The sequence below is a fragment of the Poromitra crassiceps genome (assembly GCF_964638095.1).
Source record: "Poromitra crassiceps genome assembly, chromosome: 10".
Taxonomy (NCBI): domain Eukaryota; kingdom Metazoa; phylum Chordata; class Actinopteri; order Beryciformes; family Melamphaidae; genus Poromitra; species Poromitra crassiceps.
Genome location: NC_139631.1, coordinates 25,349,271 through 25,371,818, shown reverse-complemented (window position 1 = coordinate 25,371,818; position 22,548 = coordinate 25,349,271). Strand labels below are relative to the sequence as shown.

The 22,548-nt window shown below is 44.0% G+C and overlaps 1 protein-coding gene across 1 annotated transcript; it reads right to left on the bottom strand.

Annotated features, from left to right (window-relative positions):
• Window positions 1-6: 6 nt before the first annotated feature.
• skic3 (SKI3 subunit of superkiller complex) lies at window positions 7-22,172 on the bottom strand. The gene is made up of 41 exons (XM_083644331.1): window positions 22,104-22,172; window positions 21,733-21,833; window positions 21,449-21,592; window positions 21,195-21,286; window positions 21,010-21,085; window positions 20,769-20,915; window positions 19,829-19,927; window positions 19,571-19,679; window positions 19,221-19,361; window positions 17,316-17,414; window positions 16,368-16,492; window positions 15,200-15,286; window positions 14,772-14,875; window positions 14,497-14,623; window positions 13,990-14,169; window positions 13,737-13,861; window positions 13,292-13,542; window positions 13,041-13,143; window positions 12,728-12,910; window positions 12,334-12,484; window positions 12,107-12,185; window positions 11,921-11,982; window positions 11,769-11,825; window positions 11,596-11,664; window positions 11,315-11,389; window positions 10,915-11,056; window positions 10,731-10,824; window positions 10,446-10,523; window positions 10,161-10,285; window positions 9,816-9,939; window positions 9,294-9,518; window positions 8,812-8,884; window positions 8,401-8,454; window positions 7,904-8,015; window positions 7,008-7,136; window positions 6,754-6,878; window positions 5,281-5,445; window positions 3,802-3,954; window positions 1,853-1,983; window positions 860-989; window positions 7-509 (listed from the first exon to the last, which is right to left on the bottom strand). Exons 2-41 carry the CDS (start codon window positions 21,820-21,822, stop codon window positions 429-431), a joined length of 4,716 nt encoding a protein of 1,571 aa, XP_083500457.1. The 5' UTR covers window positions 21,823-21,833; window positions 22,104-22,172; the 3' UTR covers window positions 7-428.
• Window positions 22,173-22,548: the final 376 nt, after the last annotated feature.

Below are 22,548 nucleotides of genomic sequence, written 5' to 3'. Positions count from 1 at the left end.
CAATAATGTGTAATCAAGAGGAAAGTCTTTACAGTATATTTTGAATAAATGCTTTATTCCAGTTTGGCTCATGGTGTTGAAAGATTATGTAATAACACTCTTTCCTGCTTTTGATAATTTACTGAATTGCAAATAGAGTAAACAGACCTAAAGCCAATAACTGTCATTAGAATGATAGCAGCACACCCATATTACACCATTAGTCTGTGGCCCGGCTCTATTCAGATGCCTCCACCTCTGCAAACATTCAACTTGATCACATGATTTAGTGAAGACTCGTGAATTAATGCTGAAGACAAAACGTTCATTTAGTGATGACTTAAGGGTCTTAAGCAGGCTGTGTGGATAAACCCATAGACAAATTATTTATTGTGCAGATGCAGTTATAGGCTTGCTAGTGTGGTGTCCGCTGGGTCTGTGCTCGGGATTCAGGGTGACAAGGAGGTAAGCAGTGAATGTAACTCCAGCAATCTTTGATCTCCATTCTTTTTGGCATATTCCAAAAGGGCCTACAAAGACAAGATGACAAAGAATACATTCACTATCAAAGTGTGATGAAAGTAAACATATATATATATATATATATATATATATATATATATATATATATATATATATATATATATATATATATATATATATATATATCCTCACTGCCTGAAATAATCCATTAACTGTTAATGATCAACACATCCATAATGAATGAACAATTGAGTCAAATGGCTGTGGTGATGTCAGTATGAATACTAACATTGGGGTCCAGGACATGAACTAATACTGTTGTGGAAATAGGTCTAACTGTTGTAGAACCACTACAATACAACATTGATATGGTTCCAGTAGCTGAACGCATACTCACATCCATCAGCTCCTGGTCGTTTTTGGAATGTAGGTGTCTGAGGAGGTACCAGCTGGCCACCTGCACCACTGTCACTGGGAACTCCTGGGAGGAGACATACACCAGCCTCTCCAACAAACGCCTGGTTTCCCTGGAGAAGACACACACAGAAACAGCCAAAGGAGTAAAATTATTGTAGTGTCCAGAGACGATGGGACAACTGCCAAGGGGACAAGACAATCCATCTTGCGTTTGTCCCAGTGGGCAGGATTGCTACCCAAACCCTTTGCCATGTCCCTGTCTGTCTGAATGTCTCGTATATACAGTACAGTACAGGTGATGTGTGTGGCCCCGCATAAAAGTATGCAAGATGTGCATGAAATGGCAAGGAAACAAATGTAAACTGTCGATGCAAACAGCTATAAAAAAACATATGGGATGGCCATCTGGGTTGTTGTCTATATTGTTATTGGCTGGCACAACCCTCCCATTTGCAATCACATAGTTCCCCCAGGGGGCTGGGTTGAAACCCAGTCTTGAGTCTGTCATCGTTCTGTTTTTCATTATTGTTTTCAAATCAAATCAATAAAATGCTAAACTTGTCTCTGGCATGACTGGTCTTTCATATTATGATTATTATGCCAGCCGCAGAGCTATTCAAGCTGTATTTCTCAAGCCAATTAACCAGTTTATGAATGCCAAATTAGTTCTCCAGAGCCCTTCAATGACGATAGCAGGCCTATGAGATAGGGAGAGAGGGGCCCATTATGTCTGGATAGGATAACAGTTGCTATGTTAATTGCTCTGCGGTGTAGTACCAGCTTGTAAAGGCAGCTGGAGTAATAGATCTGAACAGTTATATCGGGTATCAATTCGATCAATTAGATGCAGCATGACACTTTACTATCAGGATCAATTCATTTGTATACCCACCCAGGACAAGACACACAACTCCCATACGCATCTGCAGACTATCTGCAGCAGGGGAAAGGGCACACTATTACAAGCACTGACCTAGCTCCCATCTTGGTAGCAAAGTGTAGCAGGGCCTGGAAGAGAAGGGCCATAGGGGATGAGCCCAGCTTCAGCACTTCAGTGGTGGCTTCCAGCACCAGGTTCTTCCAGTCATTACCTGGGACACCAGCCTGGGAGGTCAGAACCACAAGGGGTTAAAGAACAAACAGTCTGGAGAAAATTGTGGCACCAAAATGAATCCTGTTCATCTTTACTGTTACTAAAAGAGATGTGACAAACAGATGGTGCGGGTTATGATCAAAATAAACCTCCAAGCTCTAACGTTATAAAATTAAATGTAGCAGCGATTCTCCAACTGTAAACATAGTCACAGTGGGTTTGCTAACAATCCACTCAAACCTAGGACTACTACAGTACATTCAATATTAGCAGCAGGTCTCAGAGGAGCAGTTCCTGCAATACAAAAATGTGATGATATCCACAGACCTAGCAGAAATGTCCTTCACCGTGTACGTTGGTATGCCACTATGGGCATGGGCGGTGCTGGGAGCAGTGGACTAATAACCACATCCTCATGGTTCTAGTCGTGTTTGCATTTCCACATGGCCTTGGCTGCCGATCCTATAATTTCACATATGGATATTGACCCATCTCTCATCCCCTCTACCTTGTTTCTGCCCATGTCACGTCATGTGGAAAGAAGAAGCCTCGAGCCCTGCAGGTTGTGACCATCAGACTACTGTGTGTGCGCGGGTGCATACGTGCCTAATAATAGAAGTCTGTTCCTATAGAGAGCCTGTCATCAGTGTAAAACCATACTAATCCTCACTTCTAAAACAGCATTGTCACTGTCGTGGCAAAAGAAAAACTTGTAGTCTAGGCGAAACCAGGCGATTCCCTTTTAACTCATTGAGTGCCAGCCACTTTTGGAGAACGGATGCTCCCAGTGCCAGAGTTTTCAGAGCGTTTTCAGTGATTTCTCGAGGCCCACAGAATATTGTGTGATATTACTATGTAAACACCGAACACGCACAAGAACGAGCTGGCTCTATTGTATCATCAGCAAAAAAAAGTTTATTGATACCATTTTCCGTTCTTTAGTTATGAGCCGGAGAAGATAGGTTGTTTTCAGCGTTTTCAGGCTTTTCAAATTATTAGCTGAGATAATCCGCCTTTTGTGAAATGCAGCATTTCAAGCACATTCACTGAGTCTGAAGATAATATTTTCTGATGTAGTGACGTAGTTGTTGTGTGATGCCCTGCGTGCACCACCCCCCTCCCCCCCTCCCCCCGTAAACTCCTCCCCACACTGCACACAGCCTCACGCAACCATTATATTTTCGAAGTGCTGCGTTTGTGTGCTGCTGTCGGCTCTCAGCGCCACAGCAGGGAAGAGCCAACCCGGATTGCTGAATGGTTTGGCGTCAGGGGCTGCTTTCCTGGCTGCTAATCGGGTGGAGAAACTATACAGACAGACAGACAGACAGACAGGGACAGAGGGGCTCAGTTGTGAGCGCGGATTGACTCCTGTTCGGAGCCAATGTCAGCTCCCGCGACAGAGCAAATGGCTCTGGGAGCATGCATCGGTTTGTCTTTGATCCACGGCTTTTAGGCTGTTTCTCGGACCTGTCTCTAATCTGGACTGCACCGAGCAAGCACTGTCGCCACCTAATGAGTCCGTAAAATAGGTTATACACCTCCAATAGCTACTATAGTTGTACAGGAGCTGCGGAAGGCTTTGATCGACGTCCCACCGTCAAAAAACGCATTGGACGTCGAAGGACGTCCGTGGCACTCTACGTCACTATTTAATTGGACGTCGAAGGACGTCCATGGCATTCAATGAGTTAATGATCTCAAATGTACTTGTTTGTGGCAACAATATAGCAGAAATAAACACCACTGACTGCTGTATAGGTCTTTTGATCCTAATCAGCAATATTTTGGATCCACTGTGTATTCATGTTTTATCCTAATAGAGAACTCACCATGCAGGATCCTAGGGCCAGTAGGGCTAGTCGGAGCAGGCTGGCTACCTGGCTGCTGTGCAGGCCAAGCTGTGAGGCAAGCTGCAGGCTCTGTCTGTAAGCCACGACGGCCTGCACCAGCAGGCCCTGGCTACGATACACCTCAGCCAGCCACTGGCACAAAGAGAGGAAGACAAGTGTGAGCACAACTCCATCAAGATTCAAGATTCAAGATTCAAGATTTTTATTGTCACTCCGTAGTACAACTATCACGTGTGAAATTCTTGTGCTGTGAACTCCGTTTACAACATAGTACAAATATAACAGGGCATATGAGTGCAAAAACAACAAGAGACACAACAAGCAATAAGGCAGTAGAGTGATAAGACAAGTCAGAGACAGTGGCATATTCACTGCACATAGGTGCACATGTCATGTGCATACTTTGGATGTACTTAAACATTTTGAATTTGACGTATTTGACGTACAGGTGCAAATAGCATATACCTAATTAAACATACAATTAAACATTACACATACATAATGGTACAGTACAGCTACTACACTATTTGTGTATGTTAAGGAGTCAAAAACTCTACTGAGGTGCAAGGCCAAAGGAAATTTGATTTCCATAAAAAAAAATATATATACAGTATATATATATTCAAGAAAAAAGAATCCCCCCCCACAAATATTGACAAGTATTTTCTGTATTTTCCCCCACCCACCCCAATATTGCCAACACAAAATAATTTCTGAAAAACGTATCTACACAGGGAATACTACTGCCAAGATGAATAAGTAGAAAAAAATACAGTATGGAAATTTGATAAAAGCGAAAAAAGGCCAGCAATCTCAATGTCCTTTTCGTATATTATTTAATAGATCTGGGTCAGAGCACAAACAACGTACAAACATCAGCACAACGCTGATGTAGGCGACTTGCTGAAACGCAAACATTGTTTGTACTCTGACCCAGATATATTAAATATATACGAAAAGGACATTGAGAGTGTTGACCTTTTTTCAGTTTTATGGTTGGAAGAGAATATAGCTGATCCCCCCCCCCCCCCCCCCCCGCACTTCCACACACTCCCCCCCCGCTGGTTTCAGCCGTTTGATGTTAAGTGCAGCGAAGGAAAGGCTCGAGCAAGGCACAGCAATGGTTTTCATTAGCCCAGCATCTCAGCAGGAGAAAGAGAACATTGCTGTGTTTGTCAGGGGAGAGAGCCACCATATGATTTAATTACAAGATGACCTCAACCTTTTAGAGCAGCAACTGCTGATCCTCATAATCAAGCCTCTCTATATGGAGATGCCATGGAGTTTGCTTGGTTTGGTTGTTCTCACTGTGTGTGTGGTAACAATTAGGTATAACACCCTTTAACATTTTAAACCACCAATGATGATTAAAATTAAAGAGTAGCTAGCTGCTCATAAGTAATTTACTACAATTCAAGATACTCGTGCTCTATTTCAAATAATGGTGTATCCACTTACATGCCATGCTCCAATGTTGGTGGGGTTAAGCACGACAGCGCTGCTGAGCTGCTCCAGCACAGAGTCTGGGAGGGCAGTACCACCATTGGCCAAGAGGAGGCGCTGACACTGCACCCGTCTCAGTGACAGCGTCACTGCTGCATGTTCTGGAGAAACACTCAGCACCTGGGACAAATGCAGGAAGAGCATGAGGGACACAGTAATGGAAGGGCGAGGGCTAACCTGACGCTGCCAGATGGATGGTTTAGCTCCACATTACGTTTCACTAAACCAGTCGATCTGGGAATGCAGTAACCCGACCCGCTGATGGAGGCGGGCACTTTTTCCAAGCTACTTGACAGGTGATTGGATGACCCATCTGTCTATCACCGCTGGTGCGTGTTAACTTCAACCAATCAGATCGCCATGCCTCTGACGTCACGTTTGCGACCGGAGGAAGGTGCCTGTGCCGTGGTAGTCTATCATTGATTGAGTCCTCACCGTCCTCATCGTCATAAAGTCGCCTTTGAAGCATGACGTTCGATTATAACGAATTCGTTGTGTGGCTTAGCCTTCCCAAATGTTGAGGGTCGTTTTTTAGAATTTAATACATAGAATTGGGAACGTTACAGTCAATTTCATTCAGACTGCCTGCCACTCCCGCCGGGGCAGCCATGTTGACGAGTGAAAAGAACTACAAAGACCATGTACCCACTACTTGCCCAGACGAGCCTAAGCCCGTCGCTGATTCGTCGAGCCGGCCGTGGTTCAGCCAATCATCCTAACTGCCTGTGCATGACAAGATGGATTACGTCGAGAGAACTCTTTTGATCTCGCAAGGTTTTCCATCTTGCAAGCAAGGTTAGGCGAGGGCATGGAGAAGTAAAATCTACATTTATTTTGTCTTACACTAAAAAAAAAATATATATCTTTTTTTTTTCACTACATAATGTAGTTTGTACAGTGCAGCAACCATGTTAATTTCTGTCTGGTAACAATCTAACAGTACAGTTAGCAATTCAGACAATTATGTTGAGGATAAGTGGCAAATAACCGGGGGGAAAGATTAAAGTCCCCAGAACTGAGGATAGGATAGACCATGTTTGGAATAGAAGGCAGTGACCTGTGCTGACTGTGTCACTTTGGTTTGCTGTACAAGGCGGATGTGTTTTTAGCTGTGACCAGCAGGTAGTACAACTCACTCTTTTGGTCAGTCACAAAAAAATAAAAAAAATAAATACAGCTAGACTGTATGGGCCTGATTGTTGCATCTATTTGAGCAAACTCAGTTGCTCGGCAAGTATTGTTTGCCACACCAGACATCACAGGTTCTAATCCTGATTGAGTTAATTCAGGGCCAAGCTGGTCACACCTTGTCACAAATGACATGCTTGTTAGATGCAGCGCATGTCGACGGCGGCACATACACTCCACTCCAGTCAGTGCCTTGTTGCAGTCGGCCATATTTTCGTGATGTGTGTGTTCATATTCCACCTGTGAGCAGAGGGCCTCGGCCTGCTCCAGTTGTCCCCCCAGTGTGAGACCGGTCACTGCCTGTTGTAGCACCCAGCCTTCCAGAGCCTGGGCTAGAGGGCGCTCTATCTCCTCCACACTATGCACTGGGAGAGCAGAGTGAGTCAGATACAAACAAAACACAGACTACACAGTAGTACACACACACACGCACGCACACACACACACACACACACACACACACACACACACACACACACACACAAACAACTGACCTTTCTCAGAAACCACTGACATCAGGATCTGCTCCAGTCCTAGTCTGCGAGGAGCAGAGCCAGAAAGGAAACAGGAAGTGTTTTCTGTGTGACAGGCAGCCATTAATCCCGCCCATGCCGCCGGGTCATCTGAAAGCAGAGAGGAGAGTGGGGAATCAGATATGGATAAACACACATCGCACATAAACATGTTCTCAGTGATATTATAGCTTGGCTACAGAGGAGCTTGTAAACATTTGTTTTTTCTGTGTCTTAGTCTTCTGTTTGTCCTATTTCCTGGTTGATTGTTGATGAGTAGGATCTAGTTAGGCTTCCTTGTGATAAAGAGCTATATAAATATACATACTTGAAACCAAGGGAGCTGGAAGGTGGGTGCTGCAGCACCCCCTGGTGGCAAGAGATGGAATTTTCTAATCTTATTTCATACGCTCTCTCTTCAAAAGTGTTTGATTTTCATCATAATCTGGTTTTCCATAATAATAAGTTCAGTGTTTATTCCTGTGTCGCTGTCTGTTGTAGTGTAAAACAACTAAAGGGAGAGCAGGTGCTTACATGAAAGTGAGTGAGAAAAGGAGAAGATACTGAATAATGACATCACAACAGTATAATCCTAATGTTAATTTAAAATTAAATATTCTTCTAAATATGCATGAAAGTCCAAAAAACGTCAAATTTTCTTCGCCGCTGCCCTTGCGGGCAGCATCGAGACTCCCTTCCTTACAGCACCCCCTACCTAAAAGTAATGTACTTCCAGCCCCACTGCTTGAAACTTAAACCAACGGCGACTAAATCTGCATACAGTATATCTCTCATTGTGGTTCTTTTTTTGTGAGTGAGTGAGTGAGTGAGTGAGTGAGTGAGTGTGTGTGTGTGTGTGTGTGTGCACGCATCTCTACCAGGGCAGAGCAGCACAGCCCTCTGCATGGTCTTCAGTGCGTTCCTGTGACTGTCCTCTCCCGAGTGTCTCCCACTAGCCAGCTGGTTGACTCCACTGTACAACAACGCCCTCTGCAGGCACACACAGGTCAGATCAGTTCAGGAAATGCACAAACACTGTGGCAGAGAAACGTAGTCAACAATGAACACTACTGGGACACAAACAACATTTTGCATGTTCTGGCTGTTGACATATCAACAATGTAATAAGATTAAACATGAATGCAGTTAAGGCAAAAGTGTAGAGTCGACCATCAGACTCTCCGCCGACAATACAGAAGACAATGTTGACCTCATTTGTTATGTGGTGGTGTCATTAAATTAAAGTATATTGTCTCCGACTCAGAGGGGAGCACAGTGAGGAGGAAGGACATGTCAAATAGAAGGAAAGTGAACAGAACAGAACAGAGAAACACACAAACCATTTCAACATAATTCTAAGCTCACACACACTTACCTTTCCGTGGGTCATACTGGAGAGACAGGCAACATGGCCTGCCATCGCTCCACCCTGGAATACAAGCAGATAGAAACATGAAAAAGGCCCATACTGGAATGAAAGAGTCATGGTGAGTGAAGGATACTGACATGTACAACAGTATAACAGCAAGAGTTGATCCTGCTCATGAGGAAGGTCCAATAACTGTGTGCCAATATATTACGTATGTCAGATTACCTGTTTGTTTGTTTGTGTGTGGTGTGGTGTGGTGTGGTGTGGTGTGGTGTGTGTGTGTGTGTGTGTGTGTGTGTGTGTGTGTGTGTGTGTGTGTGTGTGTGTGTGTGTGTGTGTGTGTGTGTGTGTGTGTGTGTGTGTGTGTGTGTGTGTGTGTGTGTGTGTGTGTGTGTGTGTGTGTGTGTGTGTGTGTACATTGGCCTTCCTGGGGTAGTACTGTGGTACCAGTCTGGACAACAAGGCCCATAGAGATGGGTTGCCTGGATTGCTGTAAAGAGGACAAAGTAAACAAATAAACATACAGGTCAGAAACCTTTACAGAATGTATATCTTATATAAACATGTTCTATTAATTAATATAATTGTGACTGTTACATCACTGTAACTTTGAAAGAGGTCAGCTGTAGAAATCACCAAGAGCAAAAGAAGAATGTAATGGGTGGAAGAACGGACACATTGCAAGATTTTTTGCTTTTCATAGATTATAATAGGGAGCACAAAATATTGTGTTTGAGTTATTAATAACTGTATCAAAACAATTAATTTTGATCCAACATTTTCTGATGTAAATGGGTCTCCTGTAAAGTTAAATGAGGAGTGTATGGTGTTTGGTCACACATCATTTGTCCATCCCTACTTTCTTCTATCAGCAGGATACAATTTAATCTATTACCTACCTGTGTATGGCTCTGGCAGCCTCTCTCTGCACGGCGCTGTAGTTGCCCTGTAGGGCCAGCAGGGTGCAGGTGAGCAGACAGCGCTGTTCCACAGCGCTCCCAGTGGCCGAGCCTTGCTTCAGCAGCTCTGTCAGGGCAGCAGCAGCGAGCGTGGCATCCCCGTGGACCAAACCCAATGCACATAAACACAGCAGAGACTCTGGGATAGGCTCCTTTAACATGGAGCTGTAGAGACAGAAGATATGTAACCATGAGCAGATACACAGACAAATATGTACACACATGCATTCACCCTGCTGAAGTGCTGTTGAGCAACACACTGAATCATTTCCAGCTCCAGAAGTGATGTTCTGTAGCTGAGGGAGGGAGGCCAGAGCACAGGGATCCATTAAATATCACATTATTGTTACACATGCTAATTGGTCAATTCACTGACAATGAATGCAATGATTACACGGCTACGTAGGTTAGGTATTTTTAGCAAAGAGAGTCAATGGTAACAGATGGACTGATTGGACTCACCATCTGAAGAGCAGAGTCTTGGCTGGGTCGAGGTTACGCAGCCTGTGCTGAAGCAGGGCCAGAGCTGTCAAGATGTAAGCCTTGTCCTTCTCACTGGTGGCCACAGCCAGGGCACGCTCATAGGCTGAGGACACACACACACACACACACAGTGTATTTAATTCAAAAGATACATACCATGGTCATACTGAAACACGTGTGCATATACTTTATCAATAATGTACAACTCTGCCATACACGGGCGCGCATGCACACACGCGCGCACACACACACACACACACACACACACACACACACACACACACACACACACAGTATATCTCTGATTTCAGTGTGGCTCCTGACCGTTGATGCTCTCAGGGATGAGTCCTGCCCTGGAGTAGGCCAGAGCCACTCCAGCCAGATCATAGAGCTCCTCTAGTGGAGTGGAAGAGTAAACACGCACCGCTTCGTCCCACTGGCCTGAGGTGCTGTGGAGAAAACAGTGGGATATACAAAAGGCTTGAGCATAACACATGGATAATCAGTGCCCGTTTACATCATTCATTTGAAGTTTACATGGTGGAGTAAATTAATTGGGCATTTTCAATGGTGGTTAAAGAAAATGGTAATAAGACAACTGGTTGTTACCATAATGCACGACCATAGCTGCCCAGAGCAAAAGCCAGTTGTTCTGTAGAGGACATGGACTGAAGTAGTTCAACAGCTCTGTGGAAAGAGTTCAGAAAACACAAACAGGAGTGAGTTATAAACACAACAATTACAACAATGTAACCATTCAGTATGACAATGCGTTTGTTCAATCAACAGAGGTACCACTTTTATTATCCTATTATATGATCTCTATACTGGCTCAATCTAACAGACAGGCTGAAAGAAAAAGACCGAGAGAGATGGAGTCTGTTAGTGTCACACCTTTGGTAAGCCTGTACAGCCTGCGTCTTCAGGTGCAGATGCTCGTTCAGGTAGCCCAGCATAATGAAGGCATCGGGGTCAGACTGGATCCTCTCTGAAAAGAGGACAACCAAAATGTCACACACCATCGTCAACCAACTACCTACATGGATTGCGTGCGCACAGACACGCACACGTGCAGTACCTGTGTACTTGCTGAGCGCCACCTGAGCAGCGGAGACGGCGTTCATCTGGACTATGTTGTAGCGGTAAAGCTCAGAGTCTCTGTTGCTCTTATCCAGCAGGGTGGCACACACCCAGTAGGCATAGCCTTTCACTCCCTCCGTCTGCAGATGCAAAAGAGGAGTAGAGAGGAGAAATAGATGGGGAGGAGCGAAAGAGAGGAGAGTGACAAAGTAGGTGGAAAATCACTTTTCTGTTTCCTCACAGTATCATCCCTAATGACTAAATCAGTAGCAACATAAGGCTAACATTAGAAGATTAAGGCGAGTGATAGAGACATGAAGGAAATATTTATTTTTTATTAGCAGGCTAATGTGTGGGAATAACAACAGTAACCATAATGGTTTGGGGAGATCACCCACATGTGTGCTGAGCTCAGTGGTGTGCCTGAAGAGGTCCATGGTATCGTAGCTTCCCACTGTCTCTGCTATCAGCGCCTGGCAGGAAGACAACGGGATGGAGAGAATATGATTTAGACAGTGAGAGAGAAAGAGGGGACTAGAAAAGAGGTCCATGATAGCATGATATTCCAGAAAGTAGGATTTCCTGGGGTACGGTTACTGGTGTGTGTGAACTGATTTTGAAACCTGTCTATCGTAATGTATTTGCTAGATGGAGCCTTGTCTAAGATAGGGTCCAGCACCTGTCCGATCCAGCAGGTCACATAAAGCGGCTCCAAGGACTGGGCAATCGTGAAGGCCTCATGTGAAAGCTGGGAAATCAAGATAAGAAGTATTACTATTATACCATGAAAAGGGAAGCCAACTTTGATAAATTTAATACAAAAATGATGAAAGAACACCAACTACCAATCACCTCTATACTCTGCTTCTTCAAGTACAAGGCACCAAGGTTGGTCCAGCCAACAACATTCTATTGTGGATTAGTAAAAAAATAAATTAAATTATGAACATTTTATCTGGAAATGCAATTCCCCACCTGTATACAAACAAATGTGCAATACTTACATTTGCCTCAACTTGTATGGACTTGATGAAGCAATGTTGAGCCAGGGCAAAGTTCTCAAGACCTGTGTCAGAGGAAAGAATGTCAGGAAGTAATAAATGTCATTAGTTCTTCTGACCTAGGTCAACAATAAAAAGAGAGGTCACACAAATTATTTACCAGAGTGAGTTAGTCTTCTATATTATTACCTTTGCTCATGGCAATCACTCCCAGGGCATTCCAGTAGCTATGGTTCCCACTGTCCATCATGATAGCCTTTTTCACACACTGAGAAGAGAGAAGAAGACTGGTTAAAAATACTGTTTTGCAAGCAAACTATGTAAAGTAAAACAATCAAAGACTTGGGAGTCTTGGAAATTCAATTATTGCGGACGCCTTCATTTATTAAATGGTTGCACAGGACAGAGAGTATTACCTGCTGGGCCTTCTCCAGAAGCAAGGCTGAGGTGTTCTGGTCTCTCACATCTGTAGGGCAGGGTAGGCTGGCCTGGCGGTGATAGTTGACTCCCAGGTCAAACCAAAGGCTGGGGGCCTCAGGCATCAGCTTCAAAGCATGACCATAGCACCTACAGACCACACACATACTCATTCAGTGTATATTCTATCCAAGGCCAACCATAAGACCACTATGTCACTAAAATTACTCAACTGTCATCTGTACCTTTCTATTTCCGGACTTTTTTTTTAAAGAGAAAGTAAAAAAAATAAAGATGTAGGATTAGCAGAGTAGCAATGGTTGAGGCAGGTCTGAAAACCTTGCAGTCAAGGCATGTGTGATACAGTGATTCCAAGCCTGTTGGTGGTCATACCTCTCGCCGACTTTGAGTGTCTGGGCCTGGTTGAGAATGTGGCTCTCGGTGGCCGGGTCTAACCCAGCCAACGGGCCTGGCATTAGAACACGGACTCTGTTTGGAGACACGGTGCTGACTGTGGTGCAGGCATCTCCCAGCAGCTTCCACAAACAGGACAGGTCTGGACGCAGCTCCACTGCTCTGAGGACAGAAGGAGAGGTGAATGGATAGATGAATTAAAACGAGAAGCCATCAGTCTGATGCTGGGATAAAATGGGCCACAGATGAAGCCTTGTTTCACATGATATTAAAACACATTTCTAGTCATTACCTGAAGAGGTTTTTTATAGCCTGCTGGATGAGGTCTATAGCCCCTCCATCTCTATAATCTTCCATTAAGCCTTTTGCCAGTGAGAGCAGACACTCCCCAAGACCTAAACAACAGAGCACGGAAAATTAAACAACCAGTAGCAGATCAAGAAAGCAACGACCCACTTGAGAAATGCAATAAAACTTATAATTCCAAATTAAGTACAAGACGAGAGAATATCAAAAAGACAGTTAATTATGAAACGTGCCGACCTTTGAGAGCAGGGACGTAGTCCTCCCGTGTGGTGATCTGCAGGTACTCTGCCGCAGCCTCTTTGAACTTGCCCAGAACCTGTTTGATTGCTGCTGTCTGGTAGACGCTGTAGATGGAGGAGGGCTGAAGCTCGTGGGCCTTGCCGAATGCCTTCAGAGCTGCCGTGAAGCTCCGTCGGTTCAGGTAGGCCTCGCCCAAACACTCCCAGCACACCCAGTCCTCAGGGTCAGCTCTCAATGCTGCCTGCATACTAAAATGAGGAAGGAAGGAAGAAAGAAAGAAAGAAAGAAAGAAAGAAAGAAAGAAAGAAAGAAAGAAAGAAAGAAAGAAAGAAAGGAAGAAAGAAAGAAATTGCACGAGGGATTAACAAAAAAAGAGCAAAAACGTGGCATGGAATGACAAAGCCCAATGTAATATAATCAGAAACAATCGTGAGATTCTTACTCAGCAATAGCCTGTGGATGCTGTCCAACCTTCAGGTGGTAAAGGCCTCGTCTCATCCAGGCCCACTTGGCCGAGCCTGGAGTGGCTTTCTCGATCACCGACTGAAGTACTGCCAGGGCAGTGTCCTGTGGCACGCAGAGGAGAAGAAGGGCCAGGTCAAAGGGGAAGGGAGAAGATGAAGAAGGGCAAACAGAAACATCTGTAACAAGAATGCCAAAAAACACACATGGCAGCTCTGAACCAAGCCGCTCACCATGTCCTCCTGCTCCATACTGAGATCCACAGAGGCAGCTCCAGACTCAACATCGCTGCTGTCCAACTCAAAGGCCTTCTTATAGCAGCCACGCGCCCGGCCACGCTCCTTTGCCACCTCCCGGTAATAATGTCCAAGGTAGCGGAACACGCAGCCGAGGTTTGGATCTAGTTTTGCAGCCTGAAACATACAAATGGAGAGTTTGGCTCACAAATAAGATATCCACCGTTCAGACATATTTAGCAAAATGACTGCTAGCAACAAAAAGATAACATATTGTGGCACTTTTTACAGATTAGCAGGTAAGTTAAATCCGTTTAACGATAATACAGAGTGGACCATCTATATTTTAGATACTAAATGTTGAACTTCAGCTAATTATTTTATTTCTAAAATGTATACTGTATAGTGCTCTGCAACACAACTCTTCTATCACGATAGTACTAGTAAGAGATGATCCATACTTATTACAAATCTAAAACTTTTTTCCCTAACATCTGTGCTAACCTTGAGCAGGTGTGTATGGGCTTTGCTGCGGTCTCGACGGGTCTCTTCTCCCATGTCCCAGTAGAGCTGGCCCAGGAGGAAGTAGTACTCCCCACAGTCTGGGCTCTGGCCTGCCGCCTCCAGGAAACTACACCATATGGAAAAGCAAGAGAGAGAAGGTTTGGAGGGGCAGCCATTTCTACCATGCAAAGCTACGACAAGGTAGGCCAACACACTTCGATGGAAGGACACAGGCACGCTTTGCATGACCCTAGAGAGAGAAACTGTTATTTTACCTCTGCTCTGCCAGGTGGTGCTGGCCCTGGGCTAACTGTGCCCATCCTCTCAGTGCCAACCCCTGGGCCAGGTTAGGGTTAGAGGCCAGCAGCTCAGAAGACACCTATGGAACATGCAGTTATTTTCTCTCCATCAATCTTTTTTGTGTCTAAGAAATATAACTATTTCCTCTTTTGAAGTATATGAAGATAAAGGTTAGATATTTATATGAAACTGTAAGCATTGTCTGTTGTTCGTCGGTCAATGTGCCAAAAGTATATATTCAGCTGTAATTATCTATCCCTACTGTCTGCATTGCAACATTGCATTTCTTGATCAGGGAGCTCATATAATATTATAAATTGTATTATTATTAATATGATTAGTACCATTGTCATAACTCTGACGTTTACATTAGGCAGCATTCAGTAGGTAAGAGATACCTCACCTGAAGTCCTTGGTCAACCTGTCCTTTATTCAGATACGCTCTTCCTTTAAAGGCTACCAGAACTGGGTCTTTTTCACCATCTGGGATCTAAAGAAAACATGGGGGGAAAAAATTCAGAAAGAGGAAGACAGACTGGCTAGGGGGAAAAAAGCATAAAGTGCATTTCCTTTGGTATTAAAGATTTAATTTTGAAGTGGCACAACAATTTTCTTGTGGCAAAAAAGCAGATGCCAAAGCAGTATTATAATTTTTGGGATCATTAGTACCTCTTTACTTTCCTTGCCCTGTGACAAGGCTGTAAATACAGTTTTGTAGTGATGCATTAATTTGTTCAGAGGTTACCGGTGGTATAGACCAGAACTGCGTCGCGTCTTCAAGCGCCCAGCTCCAAGGCCGCGCCCCTTTTTAGGGGAAACCCACCATAGTAAATGACGGTACAAGAAGCCGAAACCACTTCAAACAAACTATTTAAAACGGTTTAATTTGATAGAGATATGCCGAAGAGTTGCTGTGTTGTTATAGTTTCACTAACAATAAAAAAAAAAAAAAAAAAAAAAGGTCTGCGATAGGGTAGGCGCATAGGCGTGACGCCGTCAATGTGGACGATGCATGTAACCTGGTGGAAACTGGATACAGTGTTCATATAAGGCAAGTACCTCGTGTCGATGTATCTTGCGCATTCTATGGCCGGCCGAGTTGAAATATATTGTCATGTCATGGTGTCTTTGGGTCATTTATAAAGGAAATTAATTCTGTTATTTTTCTATAGATGTTTTGGGTACTGCTATTTTACATTGAAGTCAACGCGAGTGGCTTGTGTTATCCCCCAAAAAGGGGCGCGGCCTTCAAGTTTTGCAAATTACCCGGATGTGCTGTTCTGGTCTATGCACCATTTAGTGATATGCCACACCCACCACCAAACCCCCTTTTGGCCAAACAACATGAGAAATGTAGCCCATGGCCCAACCTTCATACCAAGTTTTGTGCAAACTAGTTAATATCCTTATATCCTGCTAACAGACAGACGGTGGGATTAACAGAGATGGGGCAAATCATTACCTCATTGGTGGAGGTAACCAAACATAACAGCAACGAGTAGGTGGATAAGTGTGTGTGTGTGTGTGTGTGTGTGTGTGTGTGTGTGTGTGTGTGTGTGTGTGTGTGCTACCTGTGACAGTGTCTCCAAGGCCTGGTCTGCAGCCTTCTCCTCCCCACTCCTGACCAGGGCCTCCAGCCTCAGTCTCAGCAGCCTCAGCCGCAGCTCCTCGTCTCCAGACACACACACTGTCAGACCTGTTACACAAAACCAGACACATACAGTGTCAGACCTGTTACAAAAAAACATTCACACACACAGTGTCAGACCTGATACACAAAACCAAACACAATGTCAGACCTGATACAAAACCAGACACACAGTGTCAGACCTGATACACAAAACCAGACACACAGTGTCAGACCTGATACACAAAACCAAACACAATGTCAGACCTGATACAAAACCAGACACACAGTGTCAGACCTGATACACAAAACCAGACACACAGTGTCAGACCTGATACACAAAACCAGACACACAGTGTCAGACCAGATACACAAAACCAGACACAGTGTCAGACCTGATACAAAACCAGACACACAGTGTCAGACCTGATACACAAAACCAGACACACAATGTCAGACCTGATACAAAACCAGACAGTGTCAAACCTGATACACAAAACCAGACACACACAGTGTCAGACCTGATACACAATTGGACACACACACACACACACACACACACACACACACACACACACACACACACACACACACACACACACACACAAACCGCGCAGGGATGATGTAGTGGTTAGCGTTGTTGTCTCTAACATCATACTGTACTAGTCAAACATTTGGATACACATTCTCATTTAGTGAATGAGGTGTGTTAAAAATTTCGACTGGTACTGTATATCACACTAGTGGGTTTTTAATCAATTACACTACCCAAATAAATGAAATTCTGTTGGACCCCGGAAAAAGAGCTAACAAATTATTTCTCATCAATTGACTACATTATGTTGTCAGATCAACTGGATGACTTTGAGAATAGACAGTAGACTACCGGTACCTTGGGAGCAGGACGTAGCAGTGTCGGGGTATCTATGCATTTTGAGCTGGGCCTGTGCCAGGCTGCACCATCCTGTACTGGAGCCCATTTTCTTCAACCCTAATGAAACAGAACATTCAGTCAAATCAGAGATTTGTGCACAAACTCCACAGAGCACAAATGACAGCGATGCTCATGGTGAGATTAGCCTAAAAGCTTAAAGGAGGACTTACCCCCTAGATATGTATTAGAACAGTGATTTGAAAATACCTATGGAAAAAACCAAGAAATGACATATGCTCTTGTCTATACTGGACTCTTTGGCTGTGTTGAAGTCCAGATTTTTTTTCGGAAATCGACGCCATTACAGTTTGCCTATTGCCTCAAAAATAATTTATTTGAGAGGGGCCATATCTGTATAAATATCAACAATTAGCCAACGCTGGTGGCCTGTATGGAAAGAGCTTTGCTCAAAATGGTTGAAAGTTATATCAATTTGGTAATTCAGTGGCGAACTAGAAATTTAATTATTTTTCTGCATGTAACTCTATGGCAGTGTGTTGAACTACGTTACGAGAGCAAAGTGGCATGGGCTCGTTACAGCAGCACACCGCACAATACGACAAACCCCCCGTTCTGGGGTAACACAATGCGAGATTTCTCTACGTCATTCCCTCGTCCAAGTTGCCATATAGTCCCTTTTTCATTTTAGTTTGGGGGCTTTTCGTGATTGTTGTTAAAAGTTGTGCAAAAGTTTTTTCCTCTCAGCGCAGTGCAGGCTGCCTGCGCCTCCTCCCTCCTGCCAGACCCCGGCTGGCGAAACAGCCTGTTGCATGCATGGGGCGCTTGTAACCTCACGGAGCAACAAACAAACAGACAGAAATAGCTGGTGTGCGATTTAGAGAATACAGTCTGAGATTGGGTACAGGATTGAGGGAATCCCGCATCTGTTTGCGAAGGTGCGACTGGACAGGACGCTTTTCACAGACGGGCACAGTAGTCGGAGCGAGGCGAGTGTCTCTCAGGGCTACTCAGGGCAGAGCTGCAGATCTCTCCTTCTCCTCCGCGCATTCAGTCTGTCCAAAATCATTACCGATATAATCTCAGTAGGAGGGATGCAGGGAAATGATAGTAGCCGATGTGTTTAGAGAAGCTTTGTCACGTTGTCACGTCGTAGTATAGCGTTATATTTTACATGTGCGCTAAACTGCGACCATATTTGTTTGCGGAAATATCAGACTGCTCTCTCTACTCTCAGAGCACAGAGAGCTCTGCTCTGCTGCGCGCGCCCGCGGAGCTTGGAGCTAGTGCATGAGGTTTACAGTAGGACTCTCTCCCGCCTGGCTGGGCTGGAGACAGCTGCTTCCAACTCGGACTGATAATATATACATCATCATTCGAGCTTATTCAGGTAAGATATTAATAAAGTAGTGACACATTCAGCGGGAAACTAACTATAATTAAGACATGTGCCAACTTTGACGACGTTTGGTTCAGTATTTTAAGAGCAAACTTCAATAGGAATAGGCTTGGAGTTCTGAGGAGCCGAAAGGGTACAGGGGGGGTAGGGGAGTAATTATCTTGAAATCCCATAGTCTTTGGGAACACTGTGACGTCAAAGTGTTCCTAATCTCCCATTCATTTGAGAAAAAAAAAAAAAAAAGCAGTCTTTGACCCTAAGAGGGCGCTTATGCCAGGTATGCTGCTGAAAAATGATACAAATGGTAAAATGGCAACAGTTTGGTGTCAAATGTGGAAATTGTGACCAGAATTCTTCACACATCACCCCCAAAGTCATATATATTGGTTAAAAGCTGAAAAAAAGTGTTTTGGAGGTAAGTCCTCCTTTAAGCAGCATGTGTTGAGTAAGAGGGTGTTCAGGTACCCTAAGAACAGGATGCATTCTTTGCTGAAGTGCAAACTAACCTTGTGTCAGGTCCTTAATGGCAACTTCATATTTGCCCTCCTGTAGAGCTTTGGTGCCCAGACCCAAATGACCTAACCCATTGTTGGGGGCCAATTCCAGAAGACGAGAGAAACAGCTGCCTGCATCCTCACTCTGGACACCTTCAAATGAAAGCAAAGCGTGTATTTAACATGTATCTGCTGACTGACTTTTTGATACATGTATTAACATGTATCTACTGACTGACTTTTTGAATGCAAATGAAAATTTGTACTCATTTACAATGTCACTTTGGGCAGTTACTTGAATCTGTATGAGTAAGTTGATCACTATAACTTTGTCTTTAAGGAGTGAGATGCGAGTGTATTACCCGTTTTGAGATAGTGAGAACAAAGGACTTCAAGAGGATAACTGTGGCTGGGGTAGAGGGACAGCATGGACTCACATGCCTGTTTCATTTTGGCTTCTTCATGTGGAAGCTACAGAGAGGACACATTCATGACCAGCAGCTGAATTAGGACAATGAGCTGGCTTAATTTCAATCCTATCAGTGGATCTGCACACACTGACAATGTCCTTGTATTTCTGCGATGGTGAAACACAAACATCTGATAGAGAGCTTACTTACTTTAGAAAGACATGTGACATAATCGGCTGAGATCTTCCTGTGTTCCTCTCCTGGCACAGGGTGGGTGAGAACCATGGCCTTCTCAAATGCTGTGATTAACTAGCATAGCCAAAGACAACAAGCAAATAGTAAACATGTTGTCCCCACCATTGATGTAGATCCACCCTTGGTGAGTTGGGTCAGTCAACACAGGGCAGTGTTAGCCTGGGTAAACCCAGCCTTCAACGTGACATCACAGGCTATGCCTGTAGCGTAAGTTTCTTCTTCGTGACTGATAGCACATAGAGGTCACGTGGAGGCTGGGTTTACCCAGGCTAGGGCTGTGTAGTATTTTAGTCTAGTTTAAGTCCAGCTTTCTATGTCTCTCACAGCCACTATTGGGTGTATAAGTGTCTATCAAGCCCCAAGTTCCGGTAAAGAAAATTGAGGCCAATGCGGAAGTAGTCTCTTCCCAGACTCAAATATTACGTTGAATCACTGCACTCCGCATAAAAAAAGAGGGGTTTTGGTCTCTATAGCTATTTTCACCTTCCATGACAACTGTACGGGGGTGAATTTATATGTAATGTAGAGTAAAATAGAAGATAAAAAAGACTATGTTTTGGGTGTGATTGACAGGTCACCAATCACGGGCCAATAGCAGGCGGAGCAGCGGCTCTGTGGGAAACCCCTGATCTCACACGAGCTGAGTGAGAACGAAGACGGCCAACATGTCAAACTACAGGCTTCAAAACGGGGGTCCACGAACCAATGGGCGTCGTCACATTCACTATTCACATTTTTGACAGTCAATGGTAAATTGCTAAAGATAACAATAGACCAGCTTTATTTTCTCTACATAGGGATTTAGGCTATTGACAAACTTAATGCAATTACATAATACGTACTATATCATCCCATGCTGCTGAGTTTCATTGTACGTATATTAGGGACATCTTACATGCTGTTGAGTTTCATTGTCCTGCTCCTCCATATCCATGCAGTCTGACAGGAGACAGGTCATCTGTTGCCATAGCTGCAGCAGCTCGGTCTTCTCCACAGCCTCCTCCTCCTTCAGTTGGATGAGCTGAATCCAAACCTTTGCCAACTACACACACACACACACACACGCGCATTCATAAGTGACACTTAAGTACCCAACGTTGCACTCTTAAGTCTTAAAGACCTCAGAAGTTACATACCTTTAAATATTCCTTGTCCGATTGATAGATATCTGACAGTTTTCTGATCACCTCATAACATTTGGTTTTGTCAGAACTGTGGATGGAGAACAGAAGGAGAATCAACAAAATCAGAAATCAAATATGTGCTATTCGATTTTAAGAAAGATGGCTGATTCTGAAGAAGAGGTTCTTCAATAGCATACCTTGCATATAGCTCAACAAGCTTCTGATATACGTCAGGCAGCTCCGTTTTGAAATCCCACTGGTCAGTCTTCTCATAAAGATTAGCTAAGCCCTGAAACACATTATGTGGCTTTTGGTGAGTTCAGGCTTTTAGAGTATTTAATTTATACAAGGGCCTGAGCTGTAATATCCAATAACCTCAGTAAAAATGATCAGTTGATGGTGTGTTCTCAGTTTGAGGGAGCACTGACCAGAGGTAAGCTGTCTGTCTTACCTGCCATGCCAGCAGCTGCTCAGGCTCCAGCTCCAGGGCCTTTCTGTATGCGGTCTGCGCCTGGTCTGGCTGCTCCAGTTCACTGGCTGCCAAGCCGATGAAGACCCATGCATTATAGTTGTTCTTCTCAATCTTCAAAACAGCCTAAAGCCAGGTTGAAGAGAGGGAAGTCAGTGGTTCAATATTTATATTCAAGAACTACATTTGCGCCTCAATTGTCCCCTTTGCCTTGGTTCATCCCTGCATGGTGGGATGCCTTACCTTGCGTGTGTGTGTGTGTTTACCTTGCAGTGCTTCAGAGCCTCTTTGAACTCCTTGTTTTTGATGGCTTCTCTAGCACTTTTCAGTGCAGCTTTCACTTCTTTACTCGACATCCCGTGAGTATCTGTGAGAAATATTGATACGCATCAGAACATCCTCATATCAAGTGTGTCTGAAATAATATTATTGCACAAGAACGATAGCAGTGATTTGCCTGGAAAACGATTTGACAGCTGACTTGACAGCAAACTCAAGTAGCGTTCAACTCGTTAGCTGTTCAAAGCCAGTATATAACGTTAACGTGGCCTGGGTTTCAAATGACAACTCGTTTTTCAAAACTTTATAAATATAACAAGCGATTTATTGATTCGGTAAACTAAAGTTGGTTAATTACCCTGCGACTCGGCAAATATCCAACCATTCAGTTAACATGCGTTTGTTGTTGGCAATGGCTTGTTTTCTTTTTTCCTTGTTGAATGACACGGAAGTAAAAGCCGTCTATATTTTCAAAATAAAAGCACGTTTCAGTTTGGTCCATTTGAGCCAGTGTTGCCAGGTGGGAAATGTTGAGTTATCGTACCTGAGGGTCAAAATGATCGTTTTTGGAGGGAAATTATCGTACGCGAGCAGTGGCCGTCTTCCACCTCTTCTTCTTCTGTCAATGGCTTTCTGGCCGTGCTTCACCACTTATATAGCCTCAGCCAGGAATGATTTATGACATCACTGATTACATCACAATTGATTTATGACATCACTGATGACATCACAATTGCTCAAATGGAATCACTGATGACATCACAATTGCTCGAGTGACATCACTGATGACATCACAATTGCTA

Excerpts from the sequence above, each read along its gene's own strand:
- skic3 (XM_083644331.1), bottom strand. The coding sequence starts at position 21,822 with ATGTCGAGTAAAGAAGTGAAAGCTGCACTGAAAAGTGCTAGAGAAGCC. Across the intron at positions 19,362-19,570 it reads TTCTCACTATCTCAAAACGG|GTGTCCAGAGTGAGGATGCA; the intron begins GTAATACACTCG and ends TTTCATTTGAAG. Across the intron at positions 7,137-7,903 it reads GGCTGTGCTGCTCTGCCCTG|ATGACCCGGCGGCATGGGCG; the intron begins GTAGAGATGCGT and ends CTCTGCTTTCAG.